At 40.1% G+C, this 22,160-nt stretch overlaps 1 protein-coding gene across 1 annotated transcript in view; it reads right to left on the reverse strand.

Annotated features, from left to right (window-relative positions):
- The window catches only part of LOC127184976 (fibronectin type III domain containing protein 3C1-like), a 52,806-nt gene extending 37,033 nt beyond the window's left edge, over window positions 1-15,773 (reverse strand). Inside the window, exons 1-3 of the mRNA XM_051141466.1 lie at window positions 15,657-15,773; window positions 14,844-14,948; window positions 14,447-14,522 (exon numbers count right to left, since the gene is read on the reverse strand). Coding sequence (XP_050997423.1) covers window positions 14,447-14,522; window positions 14,844-14,948; window positions 15,657-15,734 — 259 coding nt within the window. The 5' untranslated portion in view covers window positions 15,735-15,773. The remainder of the gene's footprint in view (window positions 1-14,446; window positions 14,523-14,843; window positions 14,949-15,656) is intronic.
- Window positions 15,774-22,160: the final 6,387 nt, after the last annotated feature.

A 22,160-nucleotide genomic window follows, 5' to 3' on the forward strand; every position in this document is an offset into this window, starting at 1 on the left:
ATCTTGTCTTGAAGGCAGTTCCATTTCATCAACTAACAGTTTCAATTTCCTAAAGGCAGACTTTAGCTGAATACCCCATTCTTGCACATCCTAGTTCACCTACTAACACCATTTCATCTAACCTATATAAGGGCATTCTGATCATTCAAGAAAATCCCCAGCCCCACCACCAGTAACCACGTTCCAAGCCTAAGCCTTATAGAATCCCTCACCTGTGGAAGTTGACTCTCTTTCCTTCTGATGAGAGCCAGCCCTCAGGAAACAGGCATTGTGTGCCACCTCTGTCCTAGCTTCTTGGCCTTCCAACTACTTTTGCGCTTCACACACTCCAAATTCGCTCCTGCCGCCACCCCACCCCCTCCCCCGTGGCCCTTTGCCTCAGTCCACACCTTATTCACACCCCCTCTGTTACATGACTTCCACTCTGATTCTCCCCATTTCATGCTGTCTAGGACCCCCCCTAAATGAGGTCATCAGACTCTTGAGTACTTTCCTTTTCTAAGTCCCTCTTGGCTTGAATAGAAGCCATATTGTTTTCCCTTTTTGTAGATCCTGCCGACCATGACCATAGACAGTTTCTCCACACCACCCAGCTGTTTGGCCTGACCTGACTGGGTGACTACATTATCCTTTATTCCCCGTTAACCCTGGACGAGATGGAACATTTCTGGGGAATGGCTGAGGCCCATGATGACAGCCATCTTTGTCAGGCGCCTGATGATCACTTAAAGATAGCCATGGCTGTTCCTAGACAGAACACTAATTGGTCTTCAGTATTTCAGCTGGCATGGCTGAACGGGCCCATAAGGTAAAACCATTAAATGCTTAGAGGTCACACAGGCTCCACTTGAGAAACCAGTCCCTTTTCAGTCCAATTAACCCAGGCTTTTAAAATTTGTCAATCTTAAACCTGAGCTTCCTGAGAAGTCTTCCATTTTTTATTTCTCCATCAGCCGCAGCTACTAAGAAGAAAGCTGCAATGCTTTGAGGAGGGTCCAAAGATCCCACAGAGGGACTGTCTCAACTTGAACCTTCATGTCTTTAACAACACAGTGGATGCAACTTAAGCTTCAAAAAGCCAAGAGTTTTGCAAGTTACAGGTTAAATCTCACATGCTTGTCTTGGCCATACAAAGACCAGCCCAAGGGACCTCTAAAAAAACCTGTCATTCCCCTCCTAGTCCAGCTGGGCCACGTTTTTGTTGTGATATTTTGGATACTGGGCAAAGTTTTGTCCAAACCTGAGACCACCCACCAAACCATGCCTAGTTTGTAGTCACCGGGGCACTAGAATAGGGACTATCCCAGACAGGGGAACGTCCACAGACTGGGATCCTCGACCTAAAATGCTTACAAGTCTTCTCTTAGGCAGTTTTCTTCTGTGCTGATGCTGCCAACTGAGGAATGAAGGTACCCAGGATCCTTTGCCCCCACAACATCTAAATCCCCAGAATACAGGGTAATTATGATGGTGTATGACAAAATCATGTCCTTTCTTTTGGATGGCAGTGCAATTGACTACTTCTGCTCTAATCGCCTATCAGGGAACAACTATAGGAGTTTCTCTCCCTTTTGTTGTCATGAAAGGACAGCACAAGATCCCACATATCACATTCTCCTGTTCACCTTTTCTTTCTGTCCACCTTTTCTGTAGGCGCTCATTCCTGTTTTTACCCTCTTGTCCCTTTTGTTTACCAGGGAGGGACTTATTGCATAAGCTTGGAGCCTGCCAAATTATCCTCTCATGCTAGGCTGCAGCTGACAGAGAACCCCATTTATTCCTTGACCTTCACTGTGACTCGTGGATGACCCCATTATATGAGACATAAAGTTATCTAGTATCATCCAATAAACACCATTGTCATGCATCTCCCTCAATAACCCTTCTGAATATATTTTGATAGCCCGATACCCATTTTCCTTTTCAGGGCTATGGGTATCAACCCTGTTATCTTCCATTTCCTGGTTCCTGTTAGCCCCATTTCAGAGAGCTCCTTCCAAAATACGCCCATCCATGCAGTCTGGAAACCCAAGGGCTCCTATTAACTGTGAACCCATCCACCTAGTAGTCCTCAACCCTATCCCCTTTCTCCCCCCCCCCGACCCCCATCACCACTCCACAGTCTTGAACCTCAGAGGTTCTTTCTTCACTATTGCCTCCCACCTCAAGTCCTATAGCTCTTTTGCCTAATCCTGACTCAAATTTCATCCAACAACTTAACTTGACTGTCTCCCCCCAGGGAATCTTAGGATTCAGTGCTCTGGACAACTGCTGCCAAAGCCCCTTGTCACCCCACCAGCACCCTTCTTCAATACATAGCAGAGCTGCTCCTATGTTTCCTACCCGACTAATTGTCTCCTGAAGTCCCTAGTCCCCTCAATTTCCTAGCCAACCTTAGGAAGTCTCTAGAAACAAGACTCAGTGGATCCAATCCCAGGTCACCTAACTGGGCCTGGCAGTCACCCCCATACTCCACAATTCCCACTTCTTGGAAGGAGGAGATTAGCCTAATCCATTTCTCTAATGCTAAGAAGGATTTTCATTCATTTTTAGGGCTCATAAGCTCCTGCCAGTTGTATATCCAACATTGCTATTATTTCAAAACCCTTTTATGCTACATGAAATCACTTGGCTCCCACTCTAGAAATACATAAATCCTTTACAATCCTGAAGCTGGCTCTTCCTTTACTTCCTGCTTTTGGGCTCCCCAACCTATTCTAGCTTTTCCACATTTACCTCTGCAGTGCTTGCTACCAGGTCTTAGGCATTCTAGTCTAACTGCTGTGATTACCCTGAGCTTGTAGCCTATTTACCTAAATAAACTGATGCCATATGTCAGAGCTGGCGCCTCATGTCTCTAACTTCAGGCAACTGCTGTTCCTGCTATTCCTCACAGCAGTCAGTCTATCTTACATTAACTTGTTTTTTCCTGTCCTCTCCTCCATTTTCTCCTTTTGCCTCCAGTCTTGTCACATTATCCTTCTCTACCCTGCAGCTTCTGTACAGCCCCGCCCTCCAGTGTCTCAGACATTCTGCTCCCAGCTACAGATAACACCTTCTCGTGACAGACACACACACATACCTCATGATTACTCAAAAAAGGGAGTAGAAGCCCTTAAGGTTTTTGGCCAGCTTAGTTCCACTCCCTTTCCCAGAATCCTGCACTGGTTGATTGAGGGTATGTATCACCCTCAAGGACCCTCCCCCACATGGTTGGGTTCCTGTTGTTGATGGGTATCATAGGAATATCAACTCCTTCCATTCTCAGTGAGCGCAGGAGACAAACTCCCTCCTTCCTGAGAGCATTCCTCAGCAGGCAGAGCTCATTGCACTCACGAGGGTCCTGCCCTCAGCCTATCTATCCTGACTCTATTTATACCTACCTAACCTATGGCATCATTCACTCCATCCCCTAAATTTGGAGACAATCGGGTTTCCTTACACCTAGGGCCACCGCCACCATCAATGAGAGGCTTTCCTCTCTCCTCTTTGAAGCATTCATATTGTCCAAAGGGGATGCCATCATGCACTGCCAAGGCCATCAGACAGACAAAGGCTTTGTCACCCTGGGGAATTGAATGGCCCATCAGTCTAGGGCCAGGATGTGCCCCCCCTTACCTCTGTATACACCAATAGACTCCTCTCCACACCTCACCCTATCACATAGGCAGAACACCTCAGCTCAGCCAGAGGTTGAATTTCAGGAGCCCTATTTCAGGGGTCCCACTGGCACCTCACCAAAAGACCCAGCCTGATATGCCTCAGCTGTGTCCTGGAGGAGAAGGAGGGCTGATGGCATGCTCTCTGATCCACTTCCCAACCTGTCCCTCCTCTCACTACTCTCCCTCCCCCTCCCACAGGGGTCCTTACAGACCTCAACTGTCTTACTACCCATCAACCTCAGGGAATCCCATAACTCCTGCATGTTTCCTCATGCTGGCACTATGTTTACCTGTCCCTGGTGCAGACATGGCTTTCCTGCTCCATATGTGTTTGGTTTTCCTCAACAGGGGAACCGCACCATGCCCCTAGAAAATCTGAAACGGAATGTGTGTGCAGGACCACTGGGGTTGAGGCAAAGACTTCTGCAATCAGGCCACTAGAATTAATGTCCAGAGATTTCTTACCTGCCTACAACCCCTCAACATCTCTTTAGGAGGCCAACCCAAAAGGCCCTTTGCCTGGCCTGCCAAGCCCTCCTTCACATCCCCTGGATTTCCTTTCTCCACACCTGGTGGCAGCCTTCACTCCTCTCTGTGCAAGCACAAGTTAACTCTTCCCCCATCTACCACACCAACACACTTTTCTCCTCAATCTCGTGAACTCCTTAGACTAACTGAACTGTCCACCCTTAAGCAATCAGTGACCAAAGCCTGATCCTTCAAAGTCACTGTCCTGACTTCCCTGTGTCCTTCTTTTTGAACCCCTAGTCCTCCCCTGTCTCTCTCCAACTCCACCTCTACCTGCTGTTTGATTCTCACCCATAATTTCTCTAAAATTCTGTTCCTAAAACCCAATACCCTCAGAAGTTAACTTTGGAGGTGCCCCCTTCAGACTGTCATGCCAATCCCTTGTCTTTGGACACTCCATCTCCCTCTGGCACATTCACTTGTACCAAATGTGGACACTCAGGGAAGCTCCTCCAAAATGTTCTGCTTTAACATTTCTGCTGCCTGGCATACACCACTGGAACCATCTGGATTAATGGATTCCAGGCGTGTGTGCTATGTGAACAATTGGACGGATGCATGTACTCTTACCTTCTTATAACCCACAACTGCACTCTGCTGATGTACTCATCACAATCTATATCTTGACCTCTGTTAGGATACACCTGGCTGTGCAGATGATCATCTCCCTAGCAACCTCCAGAGTCACAGCCTCTTGAGCAACAAGTCAAGAACAAGTCAAAGGTGTCCTCATCCTTCAGGCCCTTCACATCCCAAACCGATGTCCTTCCGCAGGAAAGAGAGGAAGAGCCAGTGCCACCCAGTTTTCCTTTGTAGCCATAGAGCCTGAGTCAAGAGATCAAGATGAGGACTTGGAGGTCACACCACTCCAGTCCTTCCTCACTATAAAAACTGCATTCCAGCTTGAATGCCCTTTCTTCCTGTGCTTACATTCCAGCTTGAACAGCCTTCCTGTGGCCAGCAGTTTCAACTCCCCATAATCAACTTCCTCAAATCAGCACCACTAATATTCCTGCAGATCCTAGTTCAGGCATGACTGTTACCTGGCACACTGTGACCTCAGTTCCTTCTTTAGCTCCAATAAAAATTCTAGCCTGTAAGCAAAGTTTGCTCTCTTCCTTTCTCTGATGAGAGCCTTTCTTGGCTTTATTTAGAAACAGACCTCAAGACTATATTTTTTCAGGGATCATTTCTATAGTTCATTACTAGAAACAGACCTCTCCCCACCACTGTGGGGTTGCCTCATTGCCTTCCTTTTCTTTTTACACTTTGTTCCCAGTAAGGAAACAGGTGCCTCTCTCACTAAGGACTGATGAGACCCTGTGGTGCTTTGAATAAGAACAATCCTACAGGCTTATATATTTGAGTGTTGGGTTCCTCATTGGTAGGCTATTAGGAAGGATTGGAAAGTGTGGCCTTGGGGTAGCTCTGACTTTGTTGGAGGAGGAGTATCACTGGGGGTTGGGCTTTGAGGTTTCAAAAGCTAAAGCCAGGCCCAGTCTCTCTCTCTTTCTCCAACTTTTGGATATGATGCAACCTTCCAGCTACTGCTCTGCTGCTATGCCTGCCTATTTGCTGCCATGTTCTCTACCATCACGGTCACAGACTCACTGTTTGAAACTGCAAGCAAGCTGCAAATTCAATTTCTTTTATAAGTTGCCTTGGTCATGGTGTCTCATCACAGCAATAGAAAACTAAGATCCTAAGGCTAGACAGACTTTTGTATTCTCTATGTCTATGAATGAGCCTTTAGCAGTTCTAGAAGTGGCAGAGACAAAAGTAATTATTGATAAGAAAGTGAAATGTTGTGTCTTGAGCACCTTCTCAGGTTTGACATTTGGGTATTAGGTCCTCCTCCCTGGTGTTAAGGGCAAGCATGCTTGATAACCTTTTAGACCTGTATGATAAGCAAGCAGCATTTCACTCATTCTTTTTTGCTCCCACCTAGCTGCTCCCTTCCCTTTCTAGGCAGGGACATCAATTTTGGGGGAACCTCATGTTTAAACTTCAGATCCACTTAAGGCTCCAGAGGCTCATTTGTTTTCTTTAACACCATGTCTCCTGTCCTGGAGTGATTTGTTGCTGTCCAGGGCCTCAAAGGTTCTCCATATATTCTACAAAGTAGATGCATATAAGACGTTTCCCCTGAGGTCTAGGATACCTCCATTCTTGGATAGTCTCTAACAGGCACTCTTTTCACAGCTGCCCTTAAGGATCCTAACAACTTTCCTGGGATGCTCCAACATCCCTTAAAGTCTGAAGTAGGGAAAGACTTACAGCCTTTCACTGATCAATTCGGGCCTACTGGGCTACTATACCCCTGTAACTCTGCATGCTACACCCCTGTCTGGGGAGTAAAGAAGTCAAATGGGTACCACAGAACAGCCTAAAATTTGAGGACTATGAGGCTGTGGTTGTGATCCATACCATTGTTTCCAGTCTTTACACTTTCCTAGAACAGATACCCTGTAATATCTTCTGGGTCCCAGAATTAGACATTAAAGATGCTACTTTTGTATTCCTGTTGACACAAACTCTAGGCTCCTGCTTATGTTATAACGGCAACACCGCTCCAACCACGTTATTCAGCAGTCTTCCCATAGGGCTTTGGGGATAGCCCTTTGTTTTCCAATGTTTAAAACATATCTCTACAGGGACCTTTCCTCTCTTAAATGTCTCCCTAGGAATAGTCTCTTTCAGTATGTGGACGTTAATCTGTAACTCAGATATATACAGTTCAGATTCAAAACACTGTTCTAACTCTTCAAAAAGTGTCTTCACATAGCTATAAGGCTTCTTTTTAAAGGCGTAGATCTCCCCAAAAGGTCCATTTATCGGGACTTAGACTAACAGCACAAGCAGCCTTTCCAGTTACTGGAACCATCTTTTTTGTTTGTTTTGCTTTTTTTTTTTTTTTTTGAGATAGTGTTTCCTCTGTGTAGCTTTAGCTGTCCTGGACTCACTTTGTAGACCAGGCTGGCCTTGAACTCACAGAGATCCACCTGCCTCTACCTCCCAGAGTGCTGGGATTACAGATTTGCACCATTGGCCTTGGCTCAACAATCTTTCTTTTACTATGAATACTCCAGCCAAAACAGCTAAACACCTTCTTAGGAATGGTAGGATTTTACAGAATATGTGTTTCCAAGTTTGACCTAATAGGTAAACTTGTCTACAAAGACTTGAGGGAATCAGAGGAAGAGCCATTAGATGAGATCCCTAAAAGGACATGAACAGTCAATCTATCTCTTAAGCAGACACCTACCTCCTGCCCAGCATTAGCTCTGACAGATCTTGATATATTTTTTTTGTCTTTGTAAGTACATGAGCAAAAAGGAGTAGCAGTGGGAGTTTCAACAAAGGCTTTTGGGGCCTCTCAGTGTCCATCTGCTTATTTTTCCAAGCTTGGCTGCACAGGGCTGCTGCACTTACCTCAGGCTTTGGGGCTCCATAGCTCTCTTGCTTGGGAAGATCTCCCAGTTAACCCTGTGCCAGAGCAGGAGGACTCACATGCCATACTATATCCTTGAAAATCTCCACTCAAGGGTTTCCCACTGGGCATCAGACAGAACCAGCAAAAACCCCTAGATGGCATCACCACCTCAACCCTTCAAAGTGTTCTCTTGAGGCAGAGCTCGTGGGTCTAGAGGCTCATTACCTATTTCAGTATACCACTTGACAGATGACCAAGGCTGTCCCTCACTACCAAGCTAAGTACAGCTCAAACCTGAACTAGCTTTTTTGGTATTATTCCCTCATATTAGCTTATATGAAAAAAGAAAAAAAAAGTCAATTTTCAAAACTGCCTTGTGCCTGCATAGGTTCAAATACAGATAATCAGAAAACACTGAACCCCTGTTGTAGTACGTTATTCTAGCTATTTGCACCCCCTAACTCATACTTGACAATCTACCACACACACCCAAACTAGAAGTGTAAAATTGAGAATCACTAATCATAAAGCTAGAAATGTAACAAGGTCATGGATCTTATGTTTTAAAGTAAACAATATATAAAGTACAGAGATGACCACAGACATGGTTTTTGTTGCTGAGTGGCAGAGGGAGATGCTTAGATGCTGTGGAAGTTTGCACCCTCTCGATTACTCACCCAAAGAAGAAAGGGAGGAAGAGGAGTGTGCTTTCTGTGCTTAATTGGCCAACCTGCCACTTGAGGCTGGTGCTCAGATTTGCAAGGTCATGAAAGAAACTGGCTAGCTTTCACTACACAGCATCTCCAGTACACTCTTATTATGATGTCATGGTCATTTCTCACATTAGCCCAGGGGACTGAGCCCATCCTAGAGACCTCCCCACACTTTGAAGGACCCTTTGAAGTTGTTTGGACCAGATTTTATCAAGTGTTACTCATTTCTCCAAAAGCAGCCTGTCTACAAGGCCTATTTCACATGGCTTCATCGGTGCAGTAAGAACGCTGTTCCACCTCTAGAAGCTCATAAGCTTCCAGGAGCCTTTTGGAGATCCTTGACTCCTCTTATAGTAAGACCCAGGAAAGAAGACTCTTAAAGCCCCCTAGATCCCAATGAGTAGCTAGTTCTTTTTCTCTTGCTCTTCTGTGTTGTATAATATAATTTTACAAGCTTTTCCTCATATTCCCTTGATATGCTTTCTCCAAGACCCAACTCAGTTTAGGGAACTCTCCTTTTGAGAGGTTTACATGTATGTATGTATGTATGTATGTATGTATGTATGTATGTATGTATGATTTTTATGTGTGTGAATGATATGTGTAAGTATGAGTGCAGACATGCATGGCTGGAGGTCAGAGAACAATTCCAGGAGTCAGCTCTCTCCTTGCTTGTGCTCCCAGGGAATTAAACTCAGGTTCACAGGTTTGCATGGCAAGAACTTTTTCCTGCAGGGCCATCTTGTGGTCCTTAGAAAAATTGCTTAAACTATTCTTGGATTGAAGTTATCACTTACCTTCACTCACTCCTCACTGTGCTCCTATACAGGGCAGAGGGTTTCTTTTCACCTTCACAACCATTATTAATATACTTCTTACCTGCCTCCCTAAAATCACCCTATGGTGATATTTTTAACCATTGGCATTTTCATTATCCTCTCATTCTTATTCACAGACCCTACAGTCATTTTCCTTTATCACCTTTTCCAAAAGGTTCATGATCTCCTCTAATAATACGACTCAACCCTTGCAAAGGATTTCTGGCTTTGCTTGACAATAACTTCTAGCTAGACTATTAATTATTTTCTTTTCTTTTATTGTTTTTTTTTTGAGGCAGGGTTTCTCTGGTAGCCTTGGCTGTGCTGGACTTGCTTTGTAGACCAGGCTGGCCTCTAACTCACAGAGATCTGCCTGCCTCTGCCTCCCTGAGGACTATCAATTCTTACTTGGCCACTCCGTTTAAATGAACCCAACTGATAGCCTCCATTTCTAGTGGAATCTGTACCATGTGGGACACCTTCCAACATTCTCATGGCTGAATATAAACACAAATGTCCCTTCCTCACATCCTTTCATTTATCAGATTGCCTCTTAAGCCAGATTTCCATTTTGGTTAGGGCCACAGGGAAAAGTCTATTCCTGTGGGCATGATCATGTCACTTCACTCTACTGCTAGCTAGGACAAAAAAGACAAAAAGAACAGATCCCAAAAAAGATCTTCACCAACCCTACATTTGACAGAGATCTAATATCCAAAATATATAAAGAACTCAAGAAATTAAACACCACCAAACCAAATAACCCAACTGAGAAATGGGGCTCAGAACTAAACAGAGAATTCTCAACAGATGAATATCGAATGGCTGCGAAACACTTAAAGAAATGCTCAACCTCCTTAGTCATCAGGGAAATGCAAATCAGAACAACTCTGAGATTCCATCTTACACCCATCAGAATGGCTAAGATCAAAAACTCAAGCAACACCACATGCTGGCAAGGATATGGAGAGAGAGAGGAATACTCCTTCATTGCTGGTGGGAATGCAAACTAGTACAGCCACTTTGGAAATCTAAATGCAAACTAGTACAGCCACTTTGGATATCTATCTGGCGCTATCTCAGAAAACTGGGAATAGGGCTTCCTCAAGATCCAGCTATTCCACTCCTTGAAATATACCCAGAAGATGCTCCAGGACACAACAAGAACATTTGCTCAACCATGGTCATAGCAGCCTTATTCATTATAGCCAGGTCATGGAAATAGCCTAAGTGTCCCTCAGTAGAAGAATGGATAAAGAAACTGTGGTACATTTACACTATGGAATACTACTCAGCTATTAAAAACAAGGATTTCCCAAAATTTGTGGACAAATGGATTGAACTAGAAATGATCATAATGAGTGAGTTAACCCAGAAGCAGAAAGACTCAAATGATATACACCCACTTATATCTGCACACTAGCCCAAGGGGCATGTCCCATGAAAGTCTTCACTTAGCAGGAAAGTGGGACAGAGGGGAGGACATTCTATTGGGACTCTAGGTCAGAGAAGCATGAGAGAATGGGGAAATAGAAGGATCTAGAGGGTCCTAGAAACCTACAGGAAGAACATTATGATGGGTAGATGTGGGCCCAGGGGTTCTGCTCAAACTATGGCACCATCCAAGGACAATATGTGCAGTAAACTTTGAACCCCTACCCAGATCTAGCCAATGGGCAGGACATTCTCCACAGCTGAGTGGAGAGTGGGGTCTGACTTTCACACGAACTCTGGTGCCCCATATTTGACCACGTCCCCTGGATGGGGAGACCTGGTGTCACTCAGAGGAAGGATAGCAGGCCACCAAGAAGAGACTTGATACCCTATGAGCATATACAGGGGGAGGAGGTCCCCCTTAGTCACAGTCATAGGGGAGGGGAGTAGGAGGAAAGCAGGAGGGAGGAATGGGAGCATACAAGGGATGGGCTAACAATTGAGATGTAATATGAATAAATTAATAAAATATATTAAAAAACAGATCCCAAGTACAAGACAACACACAGTTCTCACAGGCATGTATTCTCAACACTTCAGACAAATTTTGAAATTCAAACTTCCCATTCCATCATTAGTCACTTAGTCATCCCAGTCTGTCTCTTTGACAAGACTCTGCCTCTTCTAAGAAAGCCCTTCCTGCTACCTCTCTCTCTGATGATGACCAATAGTTAGTCCGAATTGATCTCCCCCAATTCTATCAGTATTAGAAAGAGTAACAGTCTCATTACTTCAACATGAAATCCCTCAGCTTCAGCTCTTACCTGGAGTGGACTTGGTTCACTACAATTTCTTTTATGCCTCAACTTTAACAATGTTGCAATCACTTACTTCTCTATCTAGTCATCAGCATGCACCTTAATTCCTCAGCAGCCTCCTTCCTATGTAGAACTGAGAGCCCTTGCTGTCTTCTGGCTAATTCATCTGATGCCTGTACCAATGCCTTCACTGCTCCTGATATTCAAGTTGCTCCTTTCAACCAGCTCCACTCTGTACCTTCTTTCAGAATCTCTTGACTAAGAGTACTCATTGGCTTCTTATGCTTATCATACTTGTTGGCCAAAATAGCCTATAGGGTTAGACCACATCTCAATAGCCCTCAAATACCTTCACGAACAGTTTAATTTTCCAAAGGCTTCATTTGGAAAATTGAACTGGTAGAATTGTTTACAGTAGTCCAAGGAGTACCTGCCTGACCCTGGGACAAAAATATCATGTATATGCTAAGTAAGTAGGAATAGTGCAAGATGTAGTTAAAAGACTAAAAGAGGAGGCATGCAATTAAAAGGAGAGAACCTGTGAGGGATGGCTTCTATGGAAGAACACAAGGGACTGACTGGTTTTCCTCTCCTGGGCTTGCTCACTGACAATCTTCCCTCTCATCTTTTCTTACCTAAGCTTCTGGTATGGTTAGTATTTCCCATATTAAAGGTCATTAAGTTCTCATGGCACTGTTGCTGTACCATTACCGCCACTGACTTCGGTGCCTGTCTTTCTCCACCAGGGACTTCACAGTCTCCAAGTTGATGTAGAGTTAGCCCTTCAACCTCCTGAAATAGTTGTTTCCCCTTCCCCTCCAAAATGCTTCTTAAGCCTTGTATGTTTTGCCCATGGCCTTAAAACACTATGACATATCAGCAACATCAATAAGGCTCCATTTGACAACCCTTCTGAGCTCTGAAGAAGGACGTGAAGATGATCTTTGCCTCTTGTCAATGACTTGACCCTGCTGCTTGTCAGCAAGCAAATTTAGAGATAAAAGGATAAAAGAAAAGCAATCTCCCCACATTTTAACCATTATCTGACCAAAGTGCCTTGTGAGGCTTTATATAAATATTTAAAGCCAAAAACATCCTGTTTTTGAGGCAGGGTCTTTCTATGTAGCCCTGGCTGACCTGGAACTCTCTATGTAGACTAGTCTAGCCTTGTAGATCCTCCTACCTCTGCCTCCTGAGTGCAGATTAAAGGCAAACGACTAAACCCTGTTTTAAAGTCTGATAAATCTTAAGAATTCATGCTGTCTTATTCCAAATAACCAAATCCCCAACAACTGGTACTATGAAAGCTAGTGAAATGCTTGCTTATGTATCCAAATACAGACCTATACAAATGGCACATGAGGCAAGACTATAACTTTTCTTAACTGTATAAAAGAACCCAATTCCCTTCCTGGGGTTGGTTTTCAGTCAGAAACTGCCCACTGTGCCTCTATTTCTGCAGATTTTAATCAGTTAGAATATAAAACAATTAGCATAAAACAAAATAACTTAATTTAAAATAGTTAAAAAGTCCATGAATATAACGCAATGTACTTTATTATTGACCATTTGAAATTAAGATCATTTCTGTTTTTACACATAATAAAATGTGTATGTATAATTAAAATACTTATATAAAATTACTGTACAGAAGCTTTGTATGTGTGTCCTCCCTTCTGGACAATGTTATTACTAGATATATAGTACAATGATGGTGCATGTTAGGCATTAAAGAAATATTTGTTGGAAATGTGAATACATGAGCTGTCTGAAGGCCCCATCTGTAGAGCAGTCTAAAGCTGATCAATTAAAACCTCATTGTACGTATATGATACATATTTATATATCTAGTTTTGTTGCTATAGATTTTAAAGGTTGGTGGTTAACAAGAGATGTTACCTTTTATTAGCAAGTAAAAAATTAGAATGTGGATATAGTCTTTGAAGATTTATAGGTAGTTAACTGTTCTTAGAGAGAAGGAATTCACAAGTCCCCATACCTCCTTGAGGAATTATTGACAGTTAATGGTGGTTGGAAGGAGTAGACATTTTCTTCAGTGGTATAGCCATTCCTAAGATGCTCATACTCTTATACAAAGCCCTTTGCCCATGCTCATGCAAGTAAACTTAATTAAACTCAATGGGTCACATAAACAAGCAAGCGCACTCATGAAAGTAGAAGAAAAGACCAGATGGGGAGAGAAAGGGCATCATCAGTGGAAGGGAAGCAAGAAAGAGCAATGAAGGAATTATCACAATACAGTATGTACATATGTGAAGTAAAAAGTATATATGTTTGCATCTTTTTAAAAGAGAAGAGGCCATTAAGAGAACATGTGATGATATTTGCCTTTGAAAAATTTGTTTCATTCTGTGCAGTTATACTGAGCTTTATGAATTCAATAAACCTGAATTTAACTTTGATAAGAATATATGCCACTATAATTCAGATGTTCTTTATTTTTTTCAAATATATTATAGACATATTTGCAAACATAGATAAAAACTACCCCACATATCCTGTTATGTCAGTTTGCCTTTTTGTGGTTTTATAATTTGATGCAAACATTAAAAGTATATACAGTTACTTTCTTTGCCTCTTGGTATTCTCAAGTCTGGCAACTATGCCAAACATTCCAATGGATATAAGTATAGTCCTCTGTACTAACCTGTAGTGCATTAACCACCTGAAAGATTTTACTGTTAAAAGCTTTAGCACAGGTCATATTGGGAGGTAAGTGATTAAATTCCCATATTGAAGTTAGAAGTAAAACTATAAGTAAAAATCAATATCTACAATGTCTGGCTTTCTTCAAATACAATTTTTTCAATTAACTTCCATTCATGTTTGAAAAGTTCATTTTGAAGATATTTGGAAAGATTAGCAAAATTAGCTGGGCTTCTTCTGTTGATGCTAAACTCCTATGAGGACTATTTTAAGAATATTCAGTCTCCTAAACAGTAAGAGCAATTTTACACCAAATTTAGGCTCACTTGATCTGATTGTAAAATAAAACACATCTAATTCTACTTTAACAAACCTTGAATGTTTTGAATGGACCCGTCATCAGCCTTTATGGTAAGGATCTCTCCAGGGTTAACGTGAACGAATACAATCTAGAAATAGATAATTATTTAATAGCATAGATTTCTATGGGAAAAGTTATTATCCCTTTGAATAATATCCGGGCACCCTAATTATGGGGATTTAAAAATGATTAAGGATAAGAGTACAATTGGGTCAATAAATGCTTAGGAGAAATTCAATACCCCTTAGTAATAACAGCTCATTCTTCCACCCAAGTAAAACTTAAATAGGTGCACTGAGATGAAAAGACAACATTCTCCTCTGCATCTACCCCTAGAACAAAACCTCTACAAACAAATAAACAACCCCCTCCCAAATAAAATTTATCTGAAGATAAAATTCAGACATACATGATTCCAGTATTGGGGACAAGAAGGCATCTTGGGCTGAGTCACGATCTGTGGGTAACTAGTATATGCAGCCATGGTACTGGGATCCAGAAGGTGAGACTCTATCTAAAAAAAAAAAAGGAATTTTGATTACATTTTTTTACTTTTGCCATTTTTAGAATAAAACTTATCATAAAATAAAATTTCTTATTATCATATACTAATAAGAGACTAGCCATTTAGACATTTCATGGATGCACATTTCTCAAGCATCTCTGTCTATGTTGTTATGGTAAAGTACCATCTTTGCTTTTTTTTAAATTCAGGAGACAAAAAGTTTGTCATCTTTTTATATTATATATTAAGTTAGGCCTTCTCTATCAATTAAAGGAGCAAATTCTGAAGTTCACTATTTCTAGAAACCAATATTATTCACAGAGAACATAGCCAATCAAATACAATACTTTCAAATATTAGATAATTGAACAAGCCTGAAGGAACATTAGTCTTAAGTTAAAGCCACATTTTCAAAAGATAAACCCTATGAAACTGTAGGTAATAGAAACTTTACAATATAGGACTAGGACTTTTAAATTACGCAAAGGAATATAAAAGAGCAGCTAAATTAATTAAAAAGGAAATATTATGTAGGATAAGCTGGTGTTGGATGTCTTGTTATTTTTATAAGGCCTGCAAGGAAAGCAACCAATATTGAAAAGACAAAGAACAAAACCAAAAACTTTCCAAGTAAGTGATTATAAAAACCAATGCCAGATTTTATAACATTTTAACCAGTTACAGTGAAAAGAAAAAAAGAAGCAAAACTTCTCTTACAGGGTACATGGGATCTCCATTGATAACTGGCACTGTCGGAGGGATTTCAGAAAGAATGGGTGCAAGTTGATGTTCCATTGACTCTAAAAGGATTGACTTTCACATTAAGTGATATTTCTAAAATAAACAAATAAACAGAAACTTACAGATTAATTAAATGTAGTCAGAATCTTGTTTTTAAATGACAAAACATAAGTCACTTCTGAGAAAATCCATCTTAATTTTCCTTTCTACGAATGTTTGACATAAGCTGAATTACGTTAAGACATCATTTAAAGTAATCATTGATCTTCATAAATGACAGAACCAAGTGTGGAGGTGATGGTTTCCGCTTGATTGTTTTCTCTTCATTCATGTGAAGACAAACAAAGATAGCTCATTAAGCAACATGAATAAGGGTTTAATTAAATAAGTCATTGACTATTTGATCTACTTACATCTAGTTCAAACAGTTGTTTTCCAATTTATGACAATTATAAATAAGGTTTTGTATTATAAAGATAGCTGTAAGAACTAACTAGTTCACATTAATTATGTTAGAAATACAGACATTTGCCTTAGCTATCTTGTACACTAAACCAAACAGTTCAAACCTAATGTAAAACTTTAAACCCAAACATTTAAACTTATATATATATATTTAATTTAAATACTTTATCTATAGATGACACTAAACAACAAGCGAAACACTTAGATGAAAAACTGGAAGGAAATGTAGTTACTTTGAAGATAAAGAAGATGCTCAAGAGGAAACCTCTCTGGAGGGAGGCAAGTCTTGAAATGAGGGTCCTGTGATAATTCCACAGCTCTTTCAGTAAAAGAACACTCATATGTCATAATTTAGTGACATCATTTCCTTTCCAAGTTTTTAAAGTGGTGTTACGCTATTCCTTATTTGTTAATATTGTTTTCCCACAAATTAAAGACCAGTATTTTAAAAAGAAAACTGATGTGGAGTTATGAAGTAATCTAGATTGTGTCTCACAGCGAAAAACACACAAAGTTTTAGGTTTGAGGTATCATGACTAGTTACCCCTTTAAGAGGTTGTGCCAAGAAACTTACATTATTCTAAACATCTCTTTTGTAATCAAGGCATTGCCTTAATTTAGGGCAAAAGTCAGTGTGTTGTGGCCTGTTCTGATGGCTGGATCAACTTAAAATACCACTTTAAAGCACAGTTTCTCTCTCCCTCTCTCCTAACATCCCTCTCCTCTCCCATTCCTCTCTCTCCCTGTCCTCACTCTCCCATTCTTCTGTCTCCTTCCTCTTTCTATTCCTCACCTTCCCCTTCTTTCTTTTCCTCTCCCCCTCCTCTCTCCCCTTCTCTTCTTTCTTTCTCTCTTTCCTCTCTCTGTATCTCTTCTCCTTAATCTCCTCTCTCCCCCTCTCTGTCCTTCTCTCTTTGTCACTATTAATGTGCTAAATTTCATAAAACTTGCAATCATTTGTACATAAGTCATCTTAAATTGGTATCATTTACTATGCCATTGCTAGAATCTGTTTGCTTGTGGATGACATCCATATGTAAACAGATTCATAGTGCATAGGCTGAGGGAGAGAATTAGCTCTTCAGTACAAATTGACAAAGAAGTTTTACTTGTTCTGAAATTATAATTGGTATTATATTTTCTAAAACAGAGACATCTTAAAATTCTTTTCCTATTATATTGTATTCAGTTCCTTCTTTGGACTTGCTTTGTTTTTGTTTTTCCACACACACTTTCTTTGTTACACAGAGCCCTGGCTATCCTGGACTCACTCTGTAGACCAGTTGGAACTCATAGTGCTGGGATTAAAGGTGTGCACCACCACACCTGGCCCCTTTTTTTGACTTTTAAATCTTTAAATATTATAGGTTAAGTTATCTCTATTATAAAAGGAATCCAATTCCCTTTTACAGCATGGGTAGCGAATTATGTTTTCTCTTTATAATTGATCATTAATGTCAAAATTCTAGAACTGAACTTCCATAGTTATATAAGTATTATTACAGACAAAAGTGGACTAAAGGACCAAAAATACAGTCTTTTCCTATCTACAGTGTAGTCTAACAACTGCTTTAAATACAGCTTTCATCCATTAGGTACAAGTAAGATAAATAAGTACACAATGAAGGACAATTTGACAAAGGCTTGGTTGCCAAGGATTTTTTTCTAGTGTAGAGAATTTCTAGGCCTGCTTCATTAAATACCTCTTTCCCAACATAATCTACTTTCCACCTCATTAAGTAGGTCAATTAACTACTCTATAAGGTGAAGTACCTTTTTCAATGAAGCTTTAATAGTTTTGAGTTTCCAGGCTCTTGAAATCTCCTGGAAAAATAAATCACATAGATGCTTCCATTTTTCTGTTTCATTTTCCTCACAAAATCACTATTATTCTGCTACTACTTTGTACTGTAGTTGGCTTATGGATGTAATGCATTAACATGAAACAACTTTAAGGAAGAAAAACGCTGTGTCAGAAAGCACAAAAACTGTGAGTGGCATTTGTACAACTACAAATCCCCTGAAATTCATTGCAGTACATTTACTGTGTATGAGCAAAATTTATTAACTGTGGCCAAAATAAGGAATTACAAAACACAGAGAAACAATATGCTTTTCAGAAGCTGAAAAAGCCTTAGAAATCGATTTTAAAAAACACTTTAAAATCCAGACATTTAGGCTTCTTAGCTGTTTTTATACTTTTAATTTCAAGGTAGTTCTAGAGTCATGCTTTTTCAATCTCAGTAGTTCAGAAACTGTTACATTTAAAAAGTGCAATGAAAAGGGGCTGGAGAAATGGCTCAAAGGTTAAGAGTGCTGACTGCTCTTCCTGAGGTCCTGAGTTCAATTCCCAGCAACCACATGGTGGCTCACAACCATCTATAATGTGATCTGATGCTCTCTTCTGGTGTACATGTGTATATGCAGGCAGAGCATTGTATACATAATGAATAAACCTTTAAAAATAAAAAAACAGACTAGTGATTGATATGACCATGATGTGATCAACTGACAATTAACTTGCATTACTAAATTGTCCTAAGCATCCTGCAATAGTACTTTCAAAGTATTGGAAGTCAACCTTGTATTATAGTTGAGTTGCATGGGTACAATACCTGATATTAGAGGAGAAATATAATGAGTGTGAAGAATAATCTTAAATTTGAATTCTATACCAATGTATCAAAATTAAACTTATTTGGCATCGATATACAAAATTCCATACCAGTGAAATTAAAAATAACATTGCAGCAAACCGTCTCTGTCATCTTATTTTGGAAGCTGCTAAGCTGCACTTCCTGTCTACTCATGTAATTAATTTTCTTCCTTCTCAAGTCTTTGAAAGGGTTGAAGACCAGATAGTTTGGCTTTACAGTTAAGCTTAGTTGTTCAGAGGTTAAGATGTTTTTAGGTCTAGATAGATGTTTTAACTTGATAAAGATGAGCTATGAAAGATACTGATTTACATTCAGAATTTTAGATGCACCAAGACAGGAAAGATTTTCTCTTCAAGGCTACCAAATACAAATAGCCAAAACACTAAGAATGTAACATTTATATCATTCCTGATTGTTTTGTGGTTCTTCTTGCTATAGGTAGTTTATATGTGCAATAATATAAATGTATATGTAAAAAAAATAATAAAGAAGGAAAATTAAAAACAGTTCAATAAAGCGTTTTAAAAATCTTACTGCATAAATGTTGAAGATAAACTATGTATCTGGGCACATTTACCACAAATGTCCAATGTAGCAAATGGAAGGATCACAAGGAATCACTTTGCCTTGAGAATTTCTATAGTTCAATTAAATGAATGATCCAATATAAACATTCACTGTTAGTCTATTGTAAAAAAATAAAGATATTTAAAATAGTCAGCTTTTAGAAATGATCATAATGAGTGAGTTAACCCAGAAGCAGAAAGAATCAAATGGTATATACTCACTTATATCTGCATACTAGCCCAAGGGGCATGTCCCACGAAAGCCTTCACTTACCAGGAAACTGGGACAGAGGGGAAGGCATCCTATTGGGACTCTAAATGAGAGACGCATGGGAGAACAGCAAAATAAAAGGATCCAGAGGGTCCTAGAAATCTACAAGTAGAACAATATGATAGGCAGATTTGGGCCCAGGGGTCCCGCTCAAACTAAGGCACCAGCCAAGGACAATACAGGAGGTAAACGTTAAACCCCTTCCCAGATCTAGCCAATGGTCAGAATAATATCTCCACAGTTGAGTGGAGAGTGTGATACGACTTCTCACATACTCTGGTGCCTCACATTTGGACCATGTCCCCTGGAGGGGGAGACCTGGTGGCACTCAGAGGAAGACAGCAAGTAGCCAAGAAGAGACTTGATACCCTATGAGAATATATAGGGGACGTAATCCCCCTCAGGAACAGTCATAGGGGAGGGGAATAATGGGAAAATGGGGGGGGGGGAGGAATGGGAGGATACAAGGGATGGGATAAACATTGAGATGTAACAAGAATAAATTAATAAAAAAAAAAAAAAAAAAAAAAAAAAAAAAAATAGTCAGCTTTGATATCTGACTCTGTGTCTGCTCCAATAACTAGAATGCTTCATAAGTTTACCTATGTACATTATACTTGTCCATGTGTGAGTCATTTCAAAAGAAATATATGAACCTTAGACATTATTTTCAACTTTTGTTGAAAAGCAGAAAAAAAAAATCATCACATGTAACCTGATTAGGAGTTGGTCCTTGGAAATACTCATTGCTATGATTGGCAAGAAATTATTTTAGAAGACATATTTAGAATTATTTTCTTGCCCCAGGTTTGCAGTTTAAATTTAACTTTTAACTTTATATAAATCACAATTTGTATTTCTTTGATATCTGTAGTAATTATGCAGTGAGTTGATAGATAGGGCTTATCCAGTCTTGTTGAAAGAGAACAGGTGATGTTAATATTTTAGTACTTTTGTTTTATGTTAGAGAAGGGAGAGTGCATTGTTTTATAGCAAAGTCTGATGGTCAAAAGACCTGGGGTCAAATTCTTGCTTCGCCCCTTATTAGCCAAGTTCTGTTTTGTTTGAATTCTACATGTCTGAGTACTTAACAGGCACTTCAGAGATGCTCAATAAAGGCTGGAGGTTTTACCTGCAAATGCCTTACTCTCATAGTCAATCACTGGAAAAATAGTCCCAATTACAAAGTGTTCAAAACCAAATGCTCTATTTCCAAGAAAAAGAGCACTTGCTAAACAATACTGCTTTTGAGGATCACTGGCTTTCTCTGTGTATAACATGAACAGATGTGCAAGCTTCAAATTAAAAAGGAAAAATTCACAATTTAGAGATAAACCCATTTCTGCAACAAAGGTAATTGTTATTTTAAGTGGTTAATAGCAGAGAAATCTATTTTACTTAAATTAAAAAGTAAATTTCTCTAACATTATCTACTGAAAATCATTCCAACTACATTTTCTTATGAATACAACAGTTGGACCAGGAAATGGACTCTGAAGATGGCAACCACAGGCATGATGTGATTACCAGTGTTTCTAGCTCTTTACCAAATAAGGGGTATAAAGAGGTCAATTAACATCAGATGACATAGCCAGAGCTTACCTCCAGGCTCCTTTCAGGTCAACCCAAGTAACTGTTTCAAAAGAACAGTTTACTTCTGAAGCTGATGTTAAAGTCCACACCCATTGTGAGGCAATGCTTACTAGACAGTATCCATTAAATGTCCTCATTAAAAATACATTGTATTTTGATGGACAACATCATATTTATACATATTTATGAGGTACAATGGGATACTTTGTTTCATGCAGTAAATCAACTCATAGGAACTAGCATGTCTATTTTAACTTTTATCATTTCTTCTCACATTCACTCACATTCCTTCTATTTTGAGATTCATAATATAATATTATATTATTATAGCATGGTATGCCATATTATGAACCCAGGAAGACATGTGCTTCTTTTTGCCACAAATGGCTTTTCAGAGTATTGCAAGAAGTTATTAAAGAAAACAAACAATAAAGGGCTGGGGAGATAGTCCCATGGGTAACGTGCCTGTACCGCAGCACAAGCGTAAGGACCGGAGGTCAGAGCCTAGCACCAGTGAAGCCAGGTGCAGTACTGCAGGCCTAGGCTCCCGGCACTCTGAGGACCCCTGGTGGATCCCTGGGGCTTGCTGGCTAGCAGTCTATCAGGCAGGAAGCTGTAGGTTCAATAATAAAACCCATCTCAAAAAATTAAGGTGGAGAGAGATTGAGAAAGACACATTGACCTCTGGTCTCCACATGTACTTTATTGTGTGTGAGTACACCTACATGCATTTATTCACACATATTTATAACACACACACACACACACACACACACACACACAGACACAAGAAAACTAACATTAAAAATAGTTGAAATGGCAACAATAACAGAAAATGCATATTGTTCCTTCAGTACATGCTAAGAACCATTCTAAGCATTAGTCACATATAAATCCCTCTAATCCTTACAATAGCATATGAGGTGGG

This window comes from Acomys russatus, chromosome X (assembly GCF_903995435.1).
Source record: "Acomys russatus chromosome X, mAcoRus1.1, whole genome shotgun sequence".
In the NCBI taxonomy this organism is placed as follows: Eukaryota; Metazoa; Chordata; class Mammalia; order Rodentia; family Muridae; genus Acomys; species Acomys russatus.